The sequence below is a fragment of the Chroicocephalus ridibundus genome, chromosome 11, assembly GCF_963924245.1.
Source record: "Chroicocephalus ridibundus chromosome 11, bChrRid1.1, whole genome shotgun sequence".
NCBI lineage: Eukaryota > Metazoa > Chordata > Aves > Charadriiformes > Laridae > Chroicocephalus > Chroicocephalus ridibundus.
Genome location: NC_086294.1, coordinates 9,978,803 through 9,997,986, shown reverse-complemented (window position 1 = coordinate 9,997,986; position 19,184 = coordinate 9,978,803). Strand labels below are relative to the sequence as shown.

Here is a 19,184-nt window from a genome sequence, read left to right as displayed (position 1 = left end):
GCCCTAGGGACTGTTGAGTGGCGCCTGGTGCTGCCGGGTGCCCCCGCTTTTAAGGGCCGGCGCTTCTAAAGCGCCCACGGCGGTGGCTGAAGTGGGTGCGTGTCCTGCAGGGACCTGCCTGTGCCCCACGCGTGGCTGCGCACCCCACGGGGCACTCTGCAACGCCGGCTGCCCCCTCCCACCCCCCAAGAGCTCCACCGCCCTTCCCGGCTCCCGCAGCCGGCGGGCGGGGGCTACGGGCGGCTCCGCCCCGCCGGCCGCCCGGCTCCCCGCCGCCGCCGCTGCCGCCGCCGCCGCCGCCGCGCCTGCTGCATGCTCGGTGCCGCCTCAGCTCCAGCCGGAGGTGGAAGATGGCGGAGCCGGGGCCGGATTGCAGCTCTCTGCTCGATGAGGATCTCTCCTCCTTCGTCTTCAGTTACCTCGCTGACAGCCAGGTAGGGAGGGCGGTGGTGGGGGGGGGCTCTGCTGTCCGGCTCCCCAGCGCGGTGCAAGCCGGCAGACCCTTGCAGATCCTCCGGGCACCTGGGGGAAGAGCCGGTCCCCGCACCCCCCCCCGGAGGGGGGGGTGCGGGGACCGGCTCTTCCCCCAGGTGCCCGGAGGATCTGCGGGGGTCCCGTTTGCTCCACGGATGCGCAGAGAGCCCTGCCGCCCTCCGCGGCTCGCTCCGCGCCCATCCCCGTGGCTTCGGGGCGGCCCCGGCGCGGCAGCAGCCCCGCAGCCCCCGCCGGCGCTTTTCAGCACCACTCGCACGTGGACTCCCGCGCGCCCCCCCCCCCCCCCCCCATCCTTCCCCCCCCCCCCCCCCCCCTTTTTCTGCAGGGAATTTTTTTTTGGGGGGGTGGGGGGAGAAGTTGATGGGTTGATGGGTTTTGGTACGCACCCCCCCCCTCCCCTTTGAAACAGCCTCCACACACACACACACACCCCGCTGCAAAGGTGGGGAGGGGGATGCCGCGGTGCAGGGCGGCGTGGGGGGGGGGGAGGGGGGGGGGGGTGGGCTCCGCAGGGGGCTGCGCGGTGGGGGCTGATAAGAGCCGGGCTGTGGGATGAGTCATGCCGAGCGTCAGTTACACGCATACGGGCTGGGATCTTGGGGGATGGAGGTTTGGGGAAGGGGGTGGGGTGGGGGGAGGGTAGGGGGGGGGTGGTTGGCAGGGAGAGGGGTCTTGGTGCTGCGAGTCGGCGGCTCCAAAATCTGGATGGGCTCCCTTTTGGACGGAGCTGGGGATTAAAATCAGATTAAGGCTCCTTGGCAGCTCCCGCACGATCACGAGAGCGAGCCGTGCTGGCTATAGGGCTTGCATGCTTTTCCATTTTGGGGGGTGGAAGAGAAGCGCTATACAATAAGCCGGGCAGTAGCAACGAGCCGTTGACTGATCTGGAGCACAACCGTGCATTTCCCAGTCGGATTGATGAGGCTGGTGCAAGTGGGAAGAGTTTTCTGTAGTTATATATCACCCCTCCAGCCCTTCACTTTCATAACCACAGATTACAAAATAGCTTCGATTGTGAAGCTAGCACATTCATCCCAACCCTTGCTCTCTCACCAGTTTAGCTCCGGGATTGCAAACAGCCGGAGCGTGTGTGCGGGGAAACAGGACGGGGACTAATCCTGCTGTTTGGGTTCAAAACAAATAAGGTCTCAAGACTCGGTAAATCAGATTTGCCCCTGGTGCGTGTGCCAGACAGAACCAGGCAGGTCTTGCCACCAGCTAGATTGATGTAGTCCCGGCGCCTCTCCTCGCATGCACCAGCTCCAGAGTGCTCCGGCTTGGCATGGGACCCGGGCAGGTTGCTGGGGGGGGGCGCAGAGCAAGGGGGAGGCGGCGGCTTCGGTCGTTAACGAAGAGCTGCTGACAGGTTGATTACAGCAGAAGGGTCAGGAAGGGTGAGAAGTGGGCCGAGAAGATTTTGTAAGCGGTTTGCGTTTTCTGATTTGGACGGATTTATTATTGCTGAGGGAACGGTCGGCTGGAGACGAGGAGGCTGGTTGTGTGGGATGTCATCCCCAGGCAGTACGGCAGGAAAGCTGCGGCTCCCCCCGGCCCCGCTGCTCCCTGGGCGGGTGAAAGTTCCTTGGCTCCACTTCCCTGCAATAACCTGCCTGTTCTCCGCATGCTTAACGTGAAATGAAAAGCTCCCGTGATTGCAGCACGCATCTCGAGGCTTGTTGCATTTCGCTTTTTTGGTCAGCGTTTGACATGCCAACCTAGGAATGTTATTCTAAAAAGGGACTGCTAAGGCAGGGGGGAAAAGATCCCGAGAATTGTCATCTTTCTCTAGTGCAAAACCACCATGTTGTGAACATCCCCTGCAAAATTTGGGACTGCGAAATGGCCTGTGGTGAAACAAGACTGTTTTTATGGCATCTCTTAAAATATGGTTTGCTGCGCTCGAACTCTCTCTTTTTCTCTCCCTCTCCCATCCGTGCGCTATACTGTGGGGAGCGGAGTGGGTAGCGCGCAGAGTTCGTGCTCGTCTGACGTCTGCGGGGTGGATGATGTGCGGAGCAGCAACGGGATGTTTGCAGCCCCGCTGCAGGCTCCCTCGGCAGTGGCGCGCAGCCGGCGTTTGCTCTCCTGCCCCGCGCCTGCTCCTCATAACTGCATTTCCTCTCTGCCCCCACGTGCGCAGAGGGGTTAAAGGCTGGGGTAAAAAGAAAAGGGAAAAAAAAGGAAGAAAAAAATAAAAAAGCCCCCCTCGCTGCTAGCTATGATTTGCATGCATTTGCTTAAGAAACGCCTGAAGTTGTAAGCGCGTGTTGTGCTTGTACCTTAACCTCTGATGAAACTGCAGGGAAGGCTCCAGCCCTGGCTGCTGTCACATGCCTGCTTTATAACTCGGAGCGGGAGGCGGTCCCGGGCTGGCCGCTGACGTCTCTCCCCATTACTACTGTACGAGCCTCTGCTTACAACTGGGTTACTGACTTCTCAATGAAGCCCGAAAGCTGCTTCCGCAAAGTCCCCGGTGCACCAGCACGAGATCAGATTATCCTGAGAGGCTACAATGTCAGGAGGCCATGAGATCACAAATATTAGCCATTTCCTTCGTGGAAATCTTGAGGAACTCTGACTCTCCTCTTCTCTCCCCCGTGCTCCTCCCCAGTCCTTGCTTTCGCAGTAGGTTTGGAGAAAGGTGCAGTTGGGTGCGCGCAGGTGCCAGGCGATCCCTTCTCTCCGGTGGAGGAATCCTTGGGAGGGTTCTCGGGGAGATGGACAGTGAAGGTTTGACATGGATATTTGCATCAGTCCCTTAATTACATGGGCTTTTTCTGAGGATGCCTGCTAACCTCTATTTACATATCGAGGACAGCGATGATTCACGTGGTACCTGCATTGCTACAGAAAGAAAATCAGGGTTCTTCACTTGATACCTGCCTTTCTCCTGCCAATTCCTTTTCCCTTTCTAACAACAAAAAAAGGTGATTTTGTTTTGCTGCAACTCCAAACGCGTCATTTCTGGGCCCACTTAATCCATTTTGTGCAACCCTGTGCCGCTCAGAGGTATGAAGCTGGCTGGAGCTGGTTGGTGTGCTGGCACCAGGCGCCGGAGAGTGCCAGCCGGGCAGCTCTGCCCCGAGCAGCGCAGGGCGGCCGGCGACTCTCAGCATCCCTGCGAGAGGCAGGAGCGCTTCGACTCTTATGCTTCGATTTCTTTAAAAACCCCAAACAAAGTGCAACGGCAGGAGGGGAAAAACCCCCAAACCAGGCTGCTTCTCAGAGAGATGCTTAAAGATCACATTAACTGAAATACAATATTCCCTCTTTAACTTCTCAGCCTCCTGCTAACAGCTTAATCCATGGACGAGTGCAGAAGGCACAGGGAAGCCCTCGGTGGAAAAGCGGTCCATCGGGTGGGTTATTACTGTTAGTAAAGAAGTGGGGATGCGTCCCTAATTTCTGATAGTCCTTGCTGAGCAGACGGATATTCTGCTTTTTCTGTGGCTTGTCTCTCAAAGATTTTTGGGAGGGGAGTCTGGATGTCTGAGACAGCCCAAGGGCCTGTGCAAAGCATTATCCTCAGCCTGCCTGCATTTGCTGCAGCGTTGGTCGAAGGGCTGCAGCATCGCCGGGGCTGGAGACCCCCCCTCGCTCCCCGGTGAGGCCCTGCGAGGAGGCTGTGGCGCGGTGGCGGTTACCCACGGTGGCAGTTGGCAGAGGCCACGCGGTCGGTTTGCGAAGCAGGGGGTGGCGGTTGCTGGGGATGCCGGCAGCCGTCCGCGCCGCAGAGCTGGCTGCGGGAGATGGCGAGTGTGGCGTGCTGCTGAGCCTGCTGCTCCGAGCTGGGAGGGAGCGGCGGGAGGGAGCAGCGGCGCGGGGAAAGGAGGGCTGGTCTGAAATCTGGCCCCTTGGAGAGCCTGCCCGCACAGCCATCTGCCTTCACCCCCCGGCTTTTGACCAGACACCCCGGTGCTCCCCACCCTGGCCGGGCTCCGGGGCTGCCCCATGCCATGGGCTTTCCTCCCTCCTGCCTGCACATCCCTGCCCCGGTCTCATGCCGTAATGGAAAGGCACATCTCCAACAGGTGAATAATTAAGGTCTTAACCTAGTGCCTCCAGCAAAGGGAGCTTTGTCAAGGAGACGGATCTCTCTCCCACATTAACCTTTCCAATGTCAAAAGCCTCTTTGTAGTTAGAAACTCCACTTGCTCCAGCACTTCAGCGCTGTCGGTTGTCCAGTGAAAAATGCCTGGGGGATGCCCTTCCTGCCCCAAACCCCTTCCTGGCTTGGAGGAATGGCTCTCGTGGTCCCCAGCACGGGGCTGGGGACGGGGATGCCTCAGGTTTGCTCCTAGCAGGCCATGTGCTGCGCTGCCGGCCACTGCTGCCTGCTGGTCCCGAGGCACAGGAGCCCTCCACGCTCCGAGATTTCTCTTGGAGGGGTTGGGGGCCGGCTGGTGGCAGAGTCCTGTGTTGCCAGCAGGCAGAGTGCCAACAAGGGCATGTTCTCCCCTGGCCAGCACGTGCCAGCATCCACGGGAGCTCAGGGATGTCACCCATCCAACTGGAGCGGAGGTGGAGTGTGGGGACAGCCCGTGCCTTTGCCGCCCGGTGCCTGCAGGGCAAACGCCACCAAAGCCACCGCTCCTTCTGCTTGCCCATGGCCTTGGGGAGGTGGCGTCACCGGGGCGAGGGGCACCGTCCCTGCAAGGCACTCTGAGCCCAAGCGCCCCGTGGGGCTCTCCAGCACAGGGGGGGGCCCTGGCTCTGCTGGGAAAGGGCTGTCCCCAGAGATAAGGCTCTGCTGGGACCACACTTGTACTCCCTCGCCACCACCAAGGAGCTGGGGCAAGAGAAGCCGGGGACACGAGGTGCCGGCAGGGCCTCGGTTGGCAAACGTGTTTGCCGAAGGAATCTGCTGCGGGCTCCCGCAGCCGAGCCCCGCTCCATGGCAACCCCGCGCGGGCTTATATTTCTCGTGACTGCTTGGCAGCCTGAAGTGATTTAGCAGAGGGGGAACTTTGCACGCGCCGGAGCCGCCGCTGCCAGCACGGCCATGCCGGGCCAACCGCCGCGGTCCCGGCCACGTGGCACTCATCCTCCCTGGGGGACACGGGCTGGGGCAGAACCCCCAGCGCAGGCAGCCGGCTCCCCTGCCCGCATGGGGTGGGGAGGAGGGGGCAGGTCCCCACTACCTCTCTGCTGCCTGGAGAGCCACCCCCTTGCCAGCACCTGGAAGAGGATGCTTTAAGCTGCCTCTGCTTGTAGTAACGAGCCAGAGTGTAAAGGTTGAAGTTAATGGGGTGGGTGGTCAGGTGAGGTAATGACCTACTTCCAGGGGCAGCCGCACCGCAGGCAGTGGGTGATGGTCCAGCCAATGCATTTCCTTTCCCTTATCGCTCGGCCGTTTTGCTTTTCAGCACTTTTCCTGAGCTCTGGCTCACAATTTATTGTTTATTTATTTATTGGGTTTTTTTATAGTGCGAGCTTCCAAGAAATGCCGAAGGACTTTGCACAGACCTGGCTGCACTCAGGGTCTCCTCAGCCCGCTCCTTACCCTGCTCCATCTCGTTGCACCTCCCCAGGGCTGAGCTGCTGCGAATTGCTATGTTAAACCGGTTCTCTTCAGAATTAAGGAAAAATAAAAGCTGGAAGTCTCCTTTGGCCCTCTAAGAGCTGGAAACCCCCCAGGGAGGGGTTCCCCATGCGGCAAGTCTGGTGTCTGCTGGTGGGGGGTGTGTAGACTGTGGCAGCCCTGGGGGCTCTTTGGGATGGCCCCATCCAGTAGCCAGACTAACCTTTGATCGCTGCCGGCTCCTGGGCAGCTGTGTGGGGCTTAGGGAAAATGCTTTGCTTATCTTGCAGCCCTGCTGTCCCCAGGCGAAGCCGGTGGGTGCTGGGTCCCTCCCCAGTGTCCCCCGCGCCCCCAACCCGTGAGCCAGGAGGGCTGTGTGGGGGAGGATGCTCCTCAGCGTCGTGTGCCCCGGGAGCAGGATGAGGATTCTGCTGAAGTATCACAGGAGCTTTTTATATCTGCCTGTGCATCCCCACCCCTCCCACGGCACCCTGCCCACCCAGGCAGCGCACAGGCAGGCGTTTGCCCTCGCAGCTGGGAGCAGGAGGCCTCTGCCCTTGGGGAGGGGGAGCGCTGGGGGATGAAGCAGGAGAGACCCCGGTGCGCCGGGAGGGCTGATGTGACACTTCTCCCCTCCCCTGGGACCCAGCGGTAAATGCTTTATATGGATGTTTTTGTGCTGAGGTGGCGGAGGATAAAACGAGTGCCTCCAGGAGCTCTTGCAGCGACCACGGTGTCAGGACAGCGTATCTTTACTGAGATGCATTTTCTAAATTCTTCCTCTGCGCCGCTTCTGCGCCCTGCGGTCGCTGCCTGTAGCGGCGGGGAGCTCGCCGGCCCCACCAGCCCCTTCTGCTGAGCCAGCGCCACCGCTCAGGCTCCTCCGTTCCTCTTTCAGTTTGCAGCAAGTTCATCGCTGCTGTCGCTTCTGCTTCCCCGGCCTTTGTCTAGGGAGGCTGCAGGACCCTGTTCGACGCCGGGCGAGGGGTGTGGGAAGTGTCAGCCTTTCCCGCCGCCAAAAGCTGCCTTCCCCACCTACTCCCCGAGGAACCCTCATTTCCTAATTTTCGTGCGCATCAAGGGCAAGGAAATCCTGTGGCAGGGGGAGATGGCAGAGCATCCCGGCACAGGCTGAGCTGGGGCCGTAGCTGCCGGAGCAGCGTGCTGAGGTGGCCGGCTGTGCCGTGCGGACGGAAGGAAGCCCAGCTGCCTCTAATCATGTTTCTTTTCCTCCCTCCTGCCCGGATGAGGGGGGACTGCAGGTTTCGCCGCCTGCAAGTGACAGCTGGGGACCTGGTTGTCCTGCCACTGAGAGGACCCGAGGCTGCAGCAGCCCCAGCTGTCCCTCGACACAGAGCTGGCGTGCAGGGGGGCTGCTGCCGGCAGCGGGCAGCGTGGTCCCTGTCCCCCAGCCTCGGCAGCCTTCTTGCTGAGCCCTTTCTTGCTTCATCTTTAGCCAAAGTGCCTAGATAGGAGCGAGTCAGGTTATTTTTTTTTAATGAAGAAAGTGCAAGTGTAGCTGTGGGGTGTTTCAGGAAACATCCCAGCGGGACACTGCCATGACCCTTCGCACACACACGAGGCTGACGGGGCTGGGCTCCAGCCGGCCCCGCAGCAGCCAGGCTGGGTTAGAGCAAAGAGCAGCGCTGATTGCAGCCGGGGTGATGATTTTACACCCCCGCCTGGATAACAGCAAGGAGCTGGAGGTGTAAAACATGGCACTCGCACAGCTCCCCTTGAAGACCAAAGCAGGAGCAGGCTCTGGCATCTCTGTCCCCTGCAGAGGCCAGCCCCTCTGCCAGCATCCCGTCCCCGCTGGGTGCAGGGGGTGGTGGCCACAGGGCCGTGGTGGCTGCAGGGCCGTGGTGGCCGTGGACTTTTGGCTCCTTGCACATGTCCCCGGCGGAGAGTGCGCTCCGTGGGCTCGGAGCAGGGGCAGAGCTGCTGCCCGTGTGCCGGCGGGGTCGGGGCTCTGCCTGCTCTCCGGCAGCGCTGGCGGAGGGCAGGGCAGGACACGGGGGCTGCGCGGTGGCTGGTGCCAGGCGAGCCAGCGGTGGCCTTTGCTGCTGCCACACAGAGGTTGCTCACCTGGCACCCAGCACGGAGAGGGCGAACTTTGTTCCCGCTCAAGTCCCTCTCTCCTGATTTCCCGGGACTCGCACAGCCTCGCTGCAAACGTTTGCAACTTCCATGGCCCTTGGCTTCAAGCTAATTAAACCTTGCATTCCTGTTGACTCCCTTTAAACCGCAGCTGCTTAGCTGCCTGCCTTCCCCCGCTGCTCTGGGGCCTGCCGCCCTGCCTGCGCGAGGTGTGTGCGGCTCAGAGCCACCTTCCAGCATCTTAATGACGGGAGGATTTTAAACCTTCCCTTGAACAGCATAAACCCCAGGGCTCTGCATAGCCGGAGCTGGAGATTTAAACCAACCAGCATCGTTCCTCCTTGCAAGCAGGCTTGCACGCAGATAGTCACGACCTAACCGGGCTAATAATGAAAAGAAAAAACTGCAAATGGTTTTCTTAAAAAGGAAGTTTCTGTCTCTGTGTGGGCCCCACCGGGAGACGGGAGCATGTGGGTTTTGGGTGATAAAACCCATTTCCCAGGTAACAGAACTCAAGCCTGTGAGAACTGTGGTTTTCTCAGGCTGAAAGGCTGGATGGTATTTGAGCTGCTTTTTTGTCTTGGTCTTGTGGCCACGTCCTTTTAGGAAAGAATAAGTATGTCTATTTATATATATTTTGAAAATGAAAGCACGTGGTACATGTCCCCAGAAACCCTTGTGGTGCATGTTGTCATGCGGTGGGGGACGTGGCTTTGCTGATGACCAGCAACCAACCCTCCCCACCAGCTCGTACCAGCAGCTGAGCTGGGGAGCAGGGACGGCCCCTGCCCTGCAGCCCTGCGGCTTGGGGTGCGCAGCCGTAGGTGTGGGGGACATGCTCGTGCACGCGTGCCGCCCCTCCTGGTGGGACCAGAGAGGCTTTGGGATGTGGAAGTGGATGCAGGAGGAAGGAAGTCGGCTGCTGAGCTGGGGAGGGATGTCGCGGGGGGCTGTTAGGACAGACAGTGATGGGAAGCGCTGGAGCTGCTCCGTTTATTTACTTCTGTTGACTCCTCCTGCTCATGCTATCGGTTGTGCTGCCTGCCCTGCCTGCACTGATGGCTTCTCCGTTCCTGTGTTAGCGCTCCTGGGATGGGGTGCGTTGGCAGCCCCCATGCCGCTGCCTCCCCACGGTGACCAGGAGCTGCCCATGAGGGTCCGTTTGCCCAGGCTCCCTCGTCCCAGCTTGTGCCGCTCGCCTGCTGCCCCTCTGCCCAGAGGAGCTGGAAACCACATCCAGCTGAGTCAAAAATAAATGAAAGGCAGATTTTCGGGGGGAGAATGTCCCCATCTCTGCTGCTCGCTTTTATGGCCGTGCAAGGACCTGGAAACACAGCTTTCAAGTTTCTCTCTGTATTTATGTAACCCAAACTAACTCTTTTTTGGAAAGAGCCGCTCTGTTGCATTTAGATACCTAAATATAGCAGCTGCTCTGGAGGGAGGATTAGCCTGCGAGTGCCCTGGCGGGTATGGGACCTTTGTGGACGGGCGTTCGGGGGAGTTTAAACCTCTTTTAATCAAGCCGGGAGGGTTATTCCCCTGCCATTAGCGGGCCGGGCTTGCAGCCGTCCCAGGGCAGTGAGGAGCCCGCAGCGGTGACTGGGCTGCCCAGGCTGGTGGGGCAGCAGGAACCCGCTGAGATGCGAACTGCAGGTTTTTTTCTAAACACCTTGATGCCTTTTGAGACCGGAGCCCATCTATGCCCAAACATGCTTTTTGCTAACGTGCCGTTGCCTCCCTTTGGAGGAAGGAGCCGTGCTCCAAGGCACAGAAGCAGAGTTGAGCTACGGGGTAAACCCTTTGGGTCCTGCCCTGCCAAAGGGCCCCACGGGGCTGTGGCACCTCAGGGTGACCATTCAGGGCTGCTGGAGCAGAGCCACAGCTGCGACGCGGGGCTGGGCGCAAAGGCAAGGAAGGGCAAAGGTCCTTCTGCCCTTGGGTGTACGGGGCACCGCAGGCATCAAAGTCCTTTGAGCTCTTTTAGTGAAGGATGTGGGACCAATCCTTTGAACTGACGAGCTGAGGGTCGCCCCACAGGTGCCATTTCTCCTTGCCAGGGACGTAACTCCCCACCCTCGGGGGCACTGGGACCCATAGGCTCGGCCGAGATGCAGTCGGTGGCAGGATGCGGGCACCCATGGACCTGCTTCTGCTTCCTGATACAAGACCCCTCATTGCCTTCAGAGTGAGCACAAGAGAGCGGTTTGCCTGAGTGGTCTGACCACCTCACTAGCTTGCCCACATGGCATGGTGGGTTCCGGGGAGGCCTTATAGCGGCCTTCCAGTATCTGAAGGCAGCCTACAAGAAAGCTGGAGAGGGACATTTTACAAGGGCATATAGTGATGGGGCGAGGGGTAATGGCTTCAAACTGGAAGAGGATAGATTTAGGTTGGATATTAGGAAGAAATTTTTCACTATGAGGGTGGTGAGACACTGGAACAGGTTGCCCAGAGAAGCTGTGGCTGCCCCATCCCTGGAGGGGTTCAAGGCCAGGCTGGACGGGGCTTGGAGCAGCCTGGTCTGGTGGGAGGTGTCCCTGCCCAGGGCAGGGGATTGGAATTAAATGATCTTTAAGATCCCTTCCAACCTAAACCATTCTATGATTCTCTTGTACCACCTGGGATCAGCAAGGCTTGCACATTGCACCAAATTTTGATGGAAACAGAGTATTTCAGATGTGCACAGGGTGACCCTTGCTTTTGTTTCTTGATGTCTCCAACTGCCCTGTGATGAGGGTGCTGTGGGTCCCTTCTGAGGAAGCGGGGAGCTGCTGTTTGTGTCCGTGCGTGCCGATGTCCCAGGGACTTGGGACATGGAGCACATGGTGTGCTACTGGAGTCTCTGCAGCAGCTATTTATAAGTGCATGGAGGGGGCACTGTTGTGTGTCCCCTCTGCTCCTCCCCGCTTTGCAGCGCTGACAGCGAGAGCCTGGCTGCTGCAGGGGCTCCCTGATCTGTCTTGTGATTCGGGCCTTGATGGAGACCTGCAGGAGGATTCCTTATGTTTGCTGCAGGAAAGCAGAGGGTCCCTCAGATATTTGAGCCTTCATCTCTGTGCTTTTCTTGTTGTGTTCTCTGCACACCATGGCTTGCGGGTGCTGGCATGTCTGAATACCTCCCCGTCTGCCTGCTGCCCATCCCTGCCCCACACCGTGCCCTCTGCCCAGCTCGGAGCTGTGCAGCCTCGGACCACCTCACCCTGGAATGCAGGCTCCACCAGGCCAGGAGCCACCTGGCTAAATGGTGGGACCCCCGGGGAGGTGTCGGTGAACACATGCACGCTGGCTTCACACGGTGCCATTGTGCAACCTTGCACGACGGCCTCTCATCTCCTATCACACAGGCAGGGACCAGGCAGGTTCGGCACTGCCCAGTGGCAGCCCCACTGGTCCCTGCTGGGGGCAGGTGGCCCTGGGTCTGAAGGAAGGACCCTGCCATTTTGGTGATGCTGTCCTCAGGGCTGTGTCATTTGGCCCTGGCAAGGTGGAGGTGAAATAGAGAAGGTAAAGGCTGCGCATTGAAATGGGAGGAGGCAGTGCTGGAGATCCGGCCGGAGGGCTCTCAGCGTCCCCAAGATCCCCGAGCCGCTCCAGCAGATGGCTGCAGCCCTCCCGCCCTGCTCTAAGGAATACAAATGTGCAGCAGATACGGTTACCCAGCCCCGAGAGCGGTGTTAGCTTTCATTTAGATCGATATCCGTGCCTGCCTGCATCTGAGGGAGCACTCAGCTGGCAACCCAAGCCCGGCCAGGAGGAGACACCCGCCAAGCCTCTGCTGCCCGCTCCAGACCCTGCCTGTCCGTCTGTCCGTCTGCCTCAGCGTGGAGGCAGAGCCAGCGCCAACCGCAGCGCTGTTGCCGTGCTGTCGGACTCCGTCATGCGTAAAATGTAATAAATAGGGCCATAAGCCTTTTACGAAGTCTATTTCCACTCTTGGATCCGGGATTTAATGCATGGCTGCTTAGAGAGGCTGAGGATTTCAGGGGTCAGCAAGGCTAATTGCACTGCTGGAATAAAAGGGCGCACGGCAGGATCCTGTGCGCGGGCGGGAGAGGGTGCTGGGGGTCCCGGCCGCCCGCCGCGCTGCCCCGGCCCCGCGCGCTCCCTGCCAGCAGCCTGGGGACACAGCGGCCACGCGTGGTGGCTGGGCAGGACCAAGGCTGGTGGCTGGGTGGACACGGTCCCCAAGGAGCGCTCCTCGGCTGGGCGCCGGTGGCTTTTGGGGCTGGGGGAGACCATGCTGGGGGGGCCAGCTGGGGAGTCATATGCTGCAAGTGTTCGGTTCCCCACTGCTCTCTGGTGTCCCTAGACGTCTGACTGAGCACGTCTGGCTGGAGCGCTTGATCTTAGGTTACCTGGAAGCCAGGGAATGCTTTCATGGGGGCCGAGGGCCGGTGAGGGTCAGGGTTGTCTTCGGTGCAGGCTGGTACTGCCGGGCTTGGCTGGCCCCAGTGCTGCAGTGGGGGCGTGGGTACCGCGATGCCAGGCTGCCCGCTGTGCCGGCTGGCCCCGACACCACAAGTGAAGGGATGTGTGTGCTCGGAGGTGGTGCCGCCGGGGAGACAGCCCCACCAGGAGTGGCAATGCAGTGCCAGGGCGAGAGCCAGGGGCACAATCCCGGCTGGGTGCTCCAGTGCTGGATGTGCGCCCGGCCAGCACGGGGCTGGGGTCGGGACCTGGACTGCGCTTTCACGGAGGTGTCAGGGAGGAACCGATGGGATGGGCAGGCTCCACTTCTCGGGGACAACAGGCAGCCAGCACACGTCCTGTGAGACGAGGGGGACCCAGATGCCCGGAGGCTCCCGGGGCTTTGCCTTGTGCCAGCCATCCGCGCAGAGCTGGCAGTGCTGTGCCGCTGGCCACGGCAGACGGAGGACGCCAGCTCCGCTCGGTTACTTTCCTGGCTGATCCCGTCATCTCCATCTCACGCCAAGTGCTGAAGTCGTCATGGAAACCGGCACGGCGGCAGCCTCGCCAGCAGCTCCCGCGCGGGATCCTCGGTCTGAGCGCCTGGCCGGCGCTGGTCTGCCGCAGCGGTGGCGGGTGGCCGGCTAAGTCGGCCACTTGCTGCTGGTCCTTGTTCCTCGAGGGCATCAGTCTGCTGCTGGGCTCCAGCGATGCGCACGCATGGTTGCTTCCCTGGCATTGTAGCAGGGCCCGATCCATTAGCATTCACCAATCCCAGAGAGAGCCCTGCAGAAAGCACAAGAAAAAGCCCTATAGTATTGCTATTAATAGTACCTGTTCTCAAAGTTGTCTTGAGCAGCACCATTCCCACCTTCATTCATAACAGCCATCGCAGGGGCCTGATTCTTCTCCCTGCTGCCCAAGTGGCTTTGAGGTAAGCCCGACCTCCCGGGGTGCTCCACTCACCCCGCGCTTCCACCGCTCGCCAGCGTTTCATTTGGCTGTGGAAAGGAATGGTCTGCAAACCTTTCCCTGCAGTGGGAAATGGAGAGGGACTTCTTTTCCAGGGTTAATTTTTCTCTGGTGACCGTAACTCTGAACTCTGCTTTCCTTTGCCTCTCCTCCCACGTCGCTCCTGTCCAGCGGGGCTGTGTCGTGCCAAAGGCTTTCTCCCTGGAGCATCCCTGCTGGAAGCCCACACTGGTGCTGGGATTTTGCTTGATCAGTGGAGGAGGCAGTGCCTGAACTTGACTGTTGGGGATGGAGTATTTTCCACTTCTGTTTCAGTGGGTGTTTTCATAGGTTTCAAGCTATGGTCCTCTGTTCCCAGCATCTTCCATCTTCAGAGCTCACGCAGACTCCTGGGAGGGTGCAGGGTTTTGAAAGGGCTTTGAGGATTCATGGGTTCAGCCCACCACTTTGAGGCAGCATCTCCTACCACTGCCAGGGAAAGGCTTATTTCTCCTATTCTTGAACTCGGCAGTCACAGAGTTCCTCTGGTTCCTGGGCTAATCTGTTCCTGCCTTTAACGAGCTGCCTCATTAAAGTGTTTTTCCCTAATAACCAGCCCTCCGGGCCGGGTGAGAGGCTGGTGAGGTTTGACTGTAGACGACTGGAGACCTGCAAGCTGCGAAGGGCTTTTCCTGCTGCTTGCGGGGGTACAGGATGAACACCAGCCCTCTCCTCCTGCACGCTGCCGGCAAGGCTGTGAAGGGGGCAGCAGCCCAAAGCACCCCAAAGCACCCCAAACCATGCCTCTCCTGGGCTCCAGCACTGGATTTACTGGACCCACAAACTACAACAGTGCAGCCGAGGGGAGCAGTGCAGCGCTGGGGAAGGCATCTGTCCTTGGGGTGCAGCAAACTGGGGATACTGGGACTAAACTGCCCTGCTGCAGTCTTCCCACACAATGTTCCTATCTGGTGAAGTGCTGCACTGGAGCTGCTCGGCGTCACCCTACGAGCCAAACCCCTGCCTGCACGCTGCCGAGCAGGCATGCCTGCACGCCTCGGGCCCAGGAGGTGTCTGCCCAGCCTTAATGAGGGGGTTTGAGCTTGTTGCCTTGGCGCTTGCGAGCTGGAGCGGCTGGTTTCGATAGATGGAAGTGGAAATCTCCCTCCCGAGGGCCTGCTCTGTGTGGAGGAGTATGCACACAGCTTGCAGCCATGGCCTCCTGGGAGCATCCATCTGGCGGATGTCAGTCCCACCTGGTCCATCCCACATCCGTGGTGGCTGCCCTGGCCGAGCAGGGTGCAGGGCTTGGGGCGATGGCTACGAAGGAGCAGATTCGTCAGTGCCTTTGGCAGCACGGCAGCATTTCATGGCTGCCACAGCCCGGGCTGAGCCAGTCCCTGTCTCCAGGCCATGGTTTTTAGGGTGGCAATGATGCAAGGCAGGAAGGTGCCTGGTACCGGCGCTGCTGGGGCTGCTCCGTTTATATATAGCTGACCCAGTTGCTGAGCGGGGGCTGCCGGCCCCTCCGGGTGCCGCGCTGGGGGGTGCGTGCGTGCAGCGGGGCTGCGAGGGGCTGTCCCAGTGCCAGCCTGCGAGCACAGAGCTGCGGGCACCTGCTCCGGGGAAGGGCTGCGGGAATTCTCCTCTCGCAGCCTGCAGCTGTGCTGCCTGCCGCTCGGGGGGCACGGGCTCTGCAGCCCCCCAGGACCCCCCCACCCACTGGCACCCCGGCTCTCCCAGGGAAGGGAGAGCTGCCGGTGCCCCAGCGGAGAGGGGAGTGGGCAGGAATGGCTGCTGGATGGACCAGCCCCAGGCTTGCCCAGTTCTGCCTGTGCTGAGGCAGGATCCCAGCCCAGGGCAGCACTCAAGCCCACCCCCACCCCTCCTATGAAGACAGGCTGAGAGAGTTTGGGTTGTTCAGTCTGGAGAAGAGAAGGCTCCGTGGAGAACTTAGAGCCCCTTCCAGTGCCTAAAGGGGGCTACAGGAGAGATGGGGAGGGACCCTTTATGAGGGAGTGGAGCAATAGGATGAGGGGTAATGGTTTTAAACTGAAAGAGGGGAAATTTAGATTAGATATTAGGAAAAAATTCTTTACTGTGAGTGTGGTGAGGCACCGGAACAGGTTGCCCAGGGAAGTTGTGGCTGTCCTATCCCTGGAGGGGTTCAAGGCCAGGTTGGACAGGCCTTTGAGCAACCTGGTCTGGTGGGAGGTGTCCCTGCCCAGGGCAGGGGGTTGGAACTAGGTAATCTTTAAGGTCCCTTCCAACCCGAACCACTCTATGATTCTACGATCCCAAGAGGCAGCCCAGCCTCCCGCGGGGTTAGCCTGCCTCCTGGCCATAATCCCCCCAACAGCCAGGCCTGGGGGGTTGGGTGCTGGAGCAGCCATGCTGCTGCTGCCCTCAGGTCTGCGAGCGCAGGTGTGCGTGGGGCATGCATCTGCATGCAGCAACGCGGCAGGAGCATACGGCGCCTGTGCTGCCGCTGGGGCCAGCTCCACCACACGTGCTGGGCGCGTGTGGAGCCCAGCATGGCCTGTGCCAGTGCTAACAGCGTGCGCCGTGTCCCACTGCCCTGCCTGCCCAGCGCTGAGGTGGCTGGCACAGTGTGGCAGAGGGACCTTGTCCCTGTGCCCTGGTCGCTGAGGAGCTGTGCTGCTCCTCGGGGCTCACGTCATCTCCAAGGCACAGCCTGGTGCAGCGTGGTGACCTCCCAGGCTCGTGTTCCTGCAGGGGACAGGGTACAAGGATGGGGCCGAGCACAGCAGGTGGCAAGAAGAGAGTGAGATGTAAGAGATGAGGACACAGCCCCGCTATGGGGTCATGTTCCCTTGGGCCAGAGGACCCAGGAAATAAGGGAACAAAATTCATGTCTTGGACCACTCCGAGCACAAATCTTGCGTTGTCTCTCCCGCTTGGTGCTGGTGGGGCTGTCCCGATGGCCAGTCACCCCCCAGCCCCAGCTTACCCCTCCAGCTGCCTACTGCCGCTGGCGTATGAGGGGCTTGGGGGAGCCCTTGGAAAGCACTGGGCTGCCAAAGCAGTGCCTCTTGGTGCCAAGCTCCTGGGAGCCAGCCGCTTCCCCAGGACAGGAAGGAGATGAGAAGAAAAATCTCTTTTGAAGTGCGGCTGGTGGGACGCCCCACCATGTGGTAGCCGTGGCGCACAGGTCACCCAGGCGAGGGACGGAGGAGATGCTGGTGCTCCAGAGCCTGCACCCACACGGGCCTTGGCTGGTTCCCCGGGGAAGAGAGAGGTGCATGGCTGCCTGCTTGTGCCGTGGCCCTCCTGGTCACGGGCAGGCATGGGGCGAAGTGGGAAGGACCGACCCCTTCTGGGTGGGCTCATACTTCTGTCCCTATGGAAGTGGGGTCTGTCCCTGTGGAAAAGGGGTTGTCCAGGTGGACTGTGGTTTGGTAGGAGAGGGGCTGGGAGCCCCCAGAGGCTGCAATTGCCCGCGCTGCCCCAGGTGGCTGCACAGAGCCATCTCCTGTCCTGCCCCACCGGTCTTCTGCCTGCCCCGAGCCCAGCCCTCAGGGCAGAGCATCACAGGGGATGTGTGGGGACAGGCTCTGGTGCCAAAACAGCTGCCACATGAGGCTGCAGATGACACTGCCTGAGCTCTCACTCTCAGCAAGATGCTTTGCGGCATGATGCCAGCGCTGGCACGGGAGGGTGGGTGCCATGAGAGCCAGGGACATGGCAGTGGGTGGCAGAGGAGCCTGGCAGGGTGGCCCAGGAGAGACTGTGGGACTCAACCCCATTAACTGTGCAGGTCCCTCCCCGGGATCAGGGCGCCTGGCCAGGATGCTTTCCCGAAAAGAGCCGCTATCCACACGTAGTTGCCTCTGACAGGCTAGAGGGGACACGGTGTTCCCATCTGATGGCCTCTTGAGGTCCCTTTGGCTGGGTGTTTCCAGAGCTGTTGTGGTTGGCACACCTGGAGAAAGGCTTGTCCCCAAGGTAGGTCACAGCAAATCGCTTGCTGCGGAAAGGGAAATTAATTATAGGCGCTTTGCTGCGCTCCAAGCAACTGCAAAGGCTGATGTTTCTCCTGTTGGCCGATAAACTAATTGTAACGACAAAACCTCAACAAAAGCAACACGCTTAAATGCTTTCTTAATTAATAATTCTCAATAATTACTTGACGTCAACGACCAATAAACATTTCGGAGAAGGGAAGTTGCTGTTAAGTGCCCGGTACCTTTGCTCCTCCAGTTGCTGTGCCTGGGTTCCTGCAGCCCTGATGAGTCCCACAGAAAAGCACAGGGAAGGCCAAGCCCGATGTTTTTAAAGGAAAACATTAAGCAGGAAAAACGTGATTATTTACGTGCATGTCCACAGGGAAAAGAGGAGGGAAGCTGAGCAACCGCTCAGCCCTGCTGCTCCCTGCTGAGCGGCTAGGAAGGGATGGCAATGCCGACGGGCGGACGCCCAGGGGGGTGGCACCCATGGGGGTCCCTTTCCTGCCCCGCCGGTGCTGCTGAGCCCCTGGTGGGGTGTCTCCTGGGGGCAGCATGAGGGGGAGGGCACCTTCCCAGGGAGCTCATGTTCAAGGGATCTTCGAGGCCCTGCTGGGCGTCCTGCACCCATGGAGGGTCCCTTCCCTCCTGCAGGCATCCGCCATGTGCCACTTCCTCCTCCTCCTCCTCCTCCTCCTTCCCACGGCCTGTCTGAAGGCAGCATCTCCCAACTCGCTGCTGCCAGCCCTGAAAGCATCACCAGCTGCATTTTATTGGGTGGGAGTCGGGGGGACCCTGGTCCATCTGCTGTTAAGCGGAATCTCGGGAAACCCGCCATTCGTCCTCACCACGGTGCTCCTGGCTGCAGCGCAGTGCCGGCAGGGTTAATGTCGTCGTAGTCCTCCTCCTCCTTCCTCTCCTCCTCTCGGCTACACAGCCATCTTAAAACCACTGGAGCCGGAGCTTTGCAGTCCCTGTTCCCACTCCTTTTACAGTATGGACCAGCCGGCTGGCCAGGGAGCCCAGCCGGCTCCTCCATCCGTCCGACTCCTTTCCTTCTTTGGATGTCCCCTGTGCTTTGCTGGCTGAGCGCTGCCTCCCTCCCGCGGGACCCGTGCCCCTGGCGAGGGGCGATGGCCGGGGAGAGGGGCTGCCTGGGGCCAGGGGGCAGCAGACACGGGGTGCGATTTTTGCAGAGGTTTCTCTGGGATGGCACTGGGTGTCTGCCAAGATGGATGCCAGCCGGCTCCCGGGCACGGTTAGCACTTAGCGAGCCCTTTATAGCTGCAAATCCCTTGGCGGGTGTGAGCGAAATCCTCCTGCGGGGAAAGGTGGGAGACGGTCGCTGTCATTAGCCAGGGGGTGAGGAGGGGAAACTGAGGCACGGGCAGGGCACTCAAGCTGTTCAGAGTGAAGGAGCCTGTTGCAGAGCATCCCATCATGGATAGGGACAGGGATAGGGACCGAGCTCCTTGTAGCAGGGCAGCAGCAAAGCCTCGCCCGGCACGTGTCACCATCCAAAATAAGCTGTGGTCCTGGGGGGGGGTGGGGGGGGCAAAGGCAGTGAGGTCCCCCCGCCCCCAGCCCAGAGAGCTGCAGGCAGGGAGGGCAGAGCTGCAGACAGGCAGGCTCTGCTCCCCTCGGAGCTCTTCCCCCGTCTGCCGCCGCTCACATCTGGACTCGGGGGTCCCGGGGGTGTTTGCTGGCGGCCGTGGGAGAGTTGCTGGAGCATGCGCTGCTGTTGT

The 19,184-nt window shown here is 60.4% G+C and overlaps 1 protein-coding gene across 4 annotated transcripts in view; it reads left to right on the top strand.

The window, feature by feature from the left end:
• Positions 1-244: 244 nt before the first annotated feature.
• Positions 245-19,184, top strand: part of PPARGC1B (PPARG coactivator 1 beta) — a 59,142-nt gene continuing 40,202 nt past the window's right edge. For all 4 annotated transcript variants that reach the window (XR_010072887.1, XR_010072886.1, XR_010072885.1 and 1 more), the window contains exon 1: positions 245-434. Coding sequence is in view for 1 of the 4 variants with exons in the window: in XM_063348939.1 (XP_063205009.1) it covers positions 351-434 (84 nt within the window). In the remaining 3 variants the exon portion in view is untranslated. The remainder of the gene's footprint in view (positions 435-19,184) is intronic.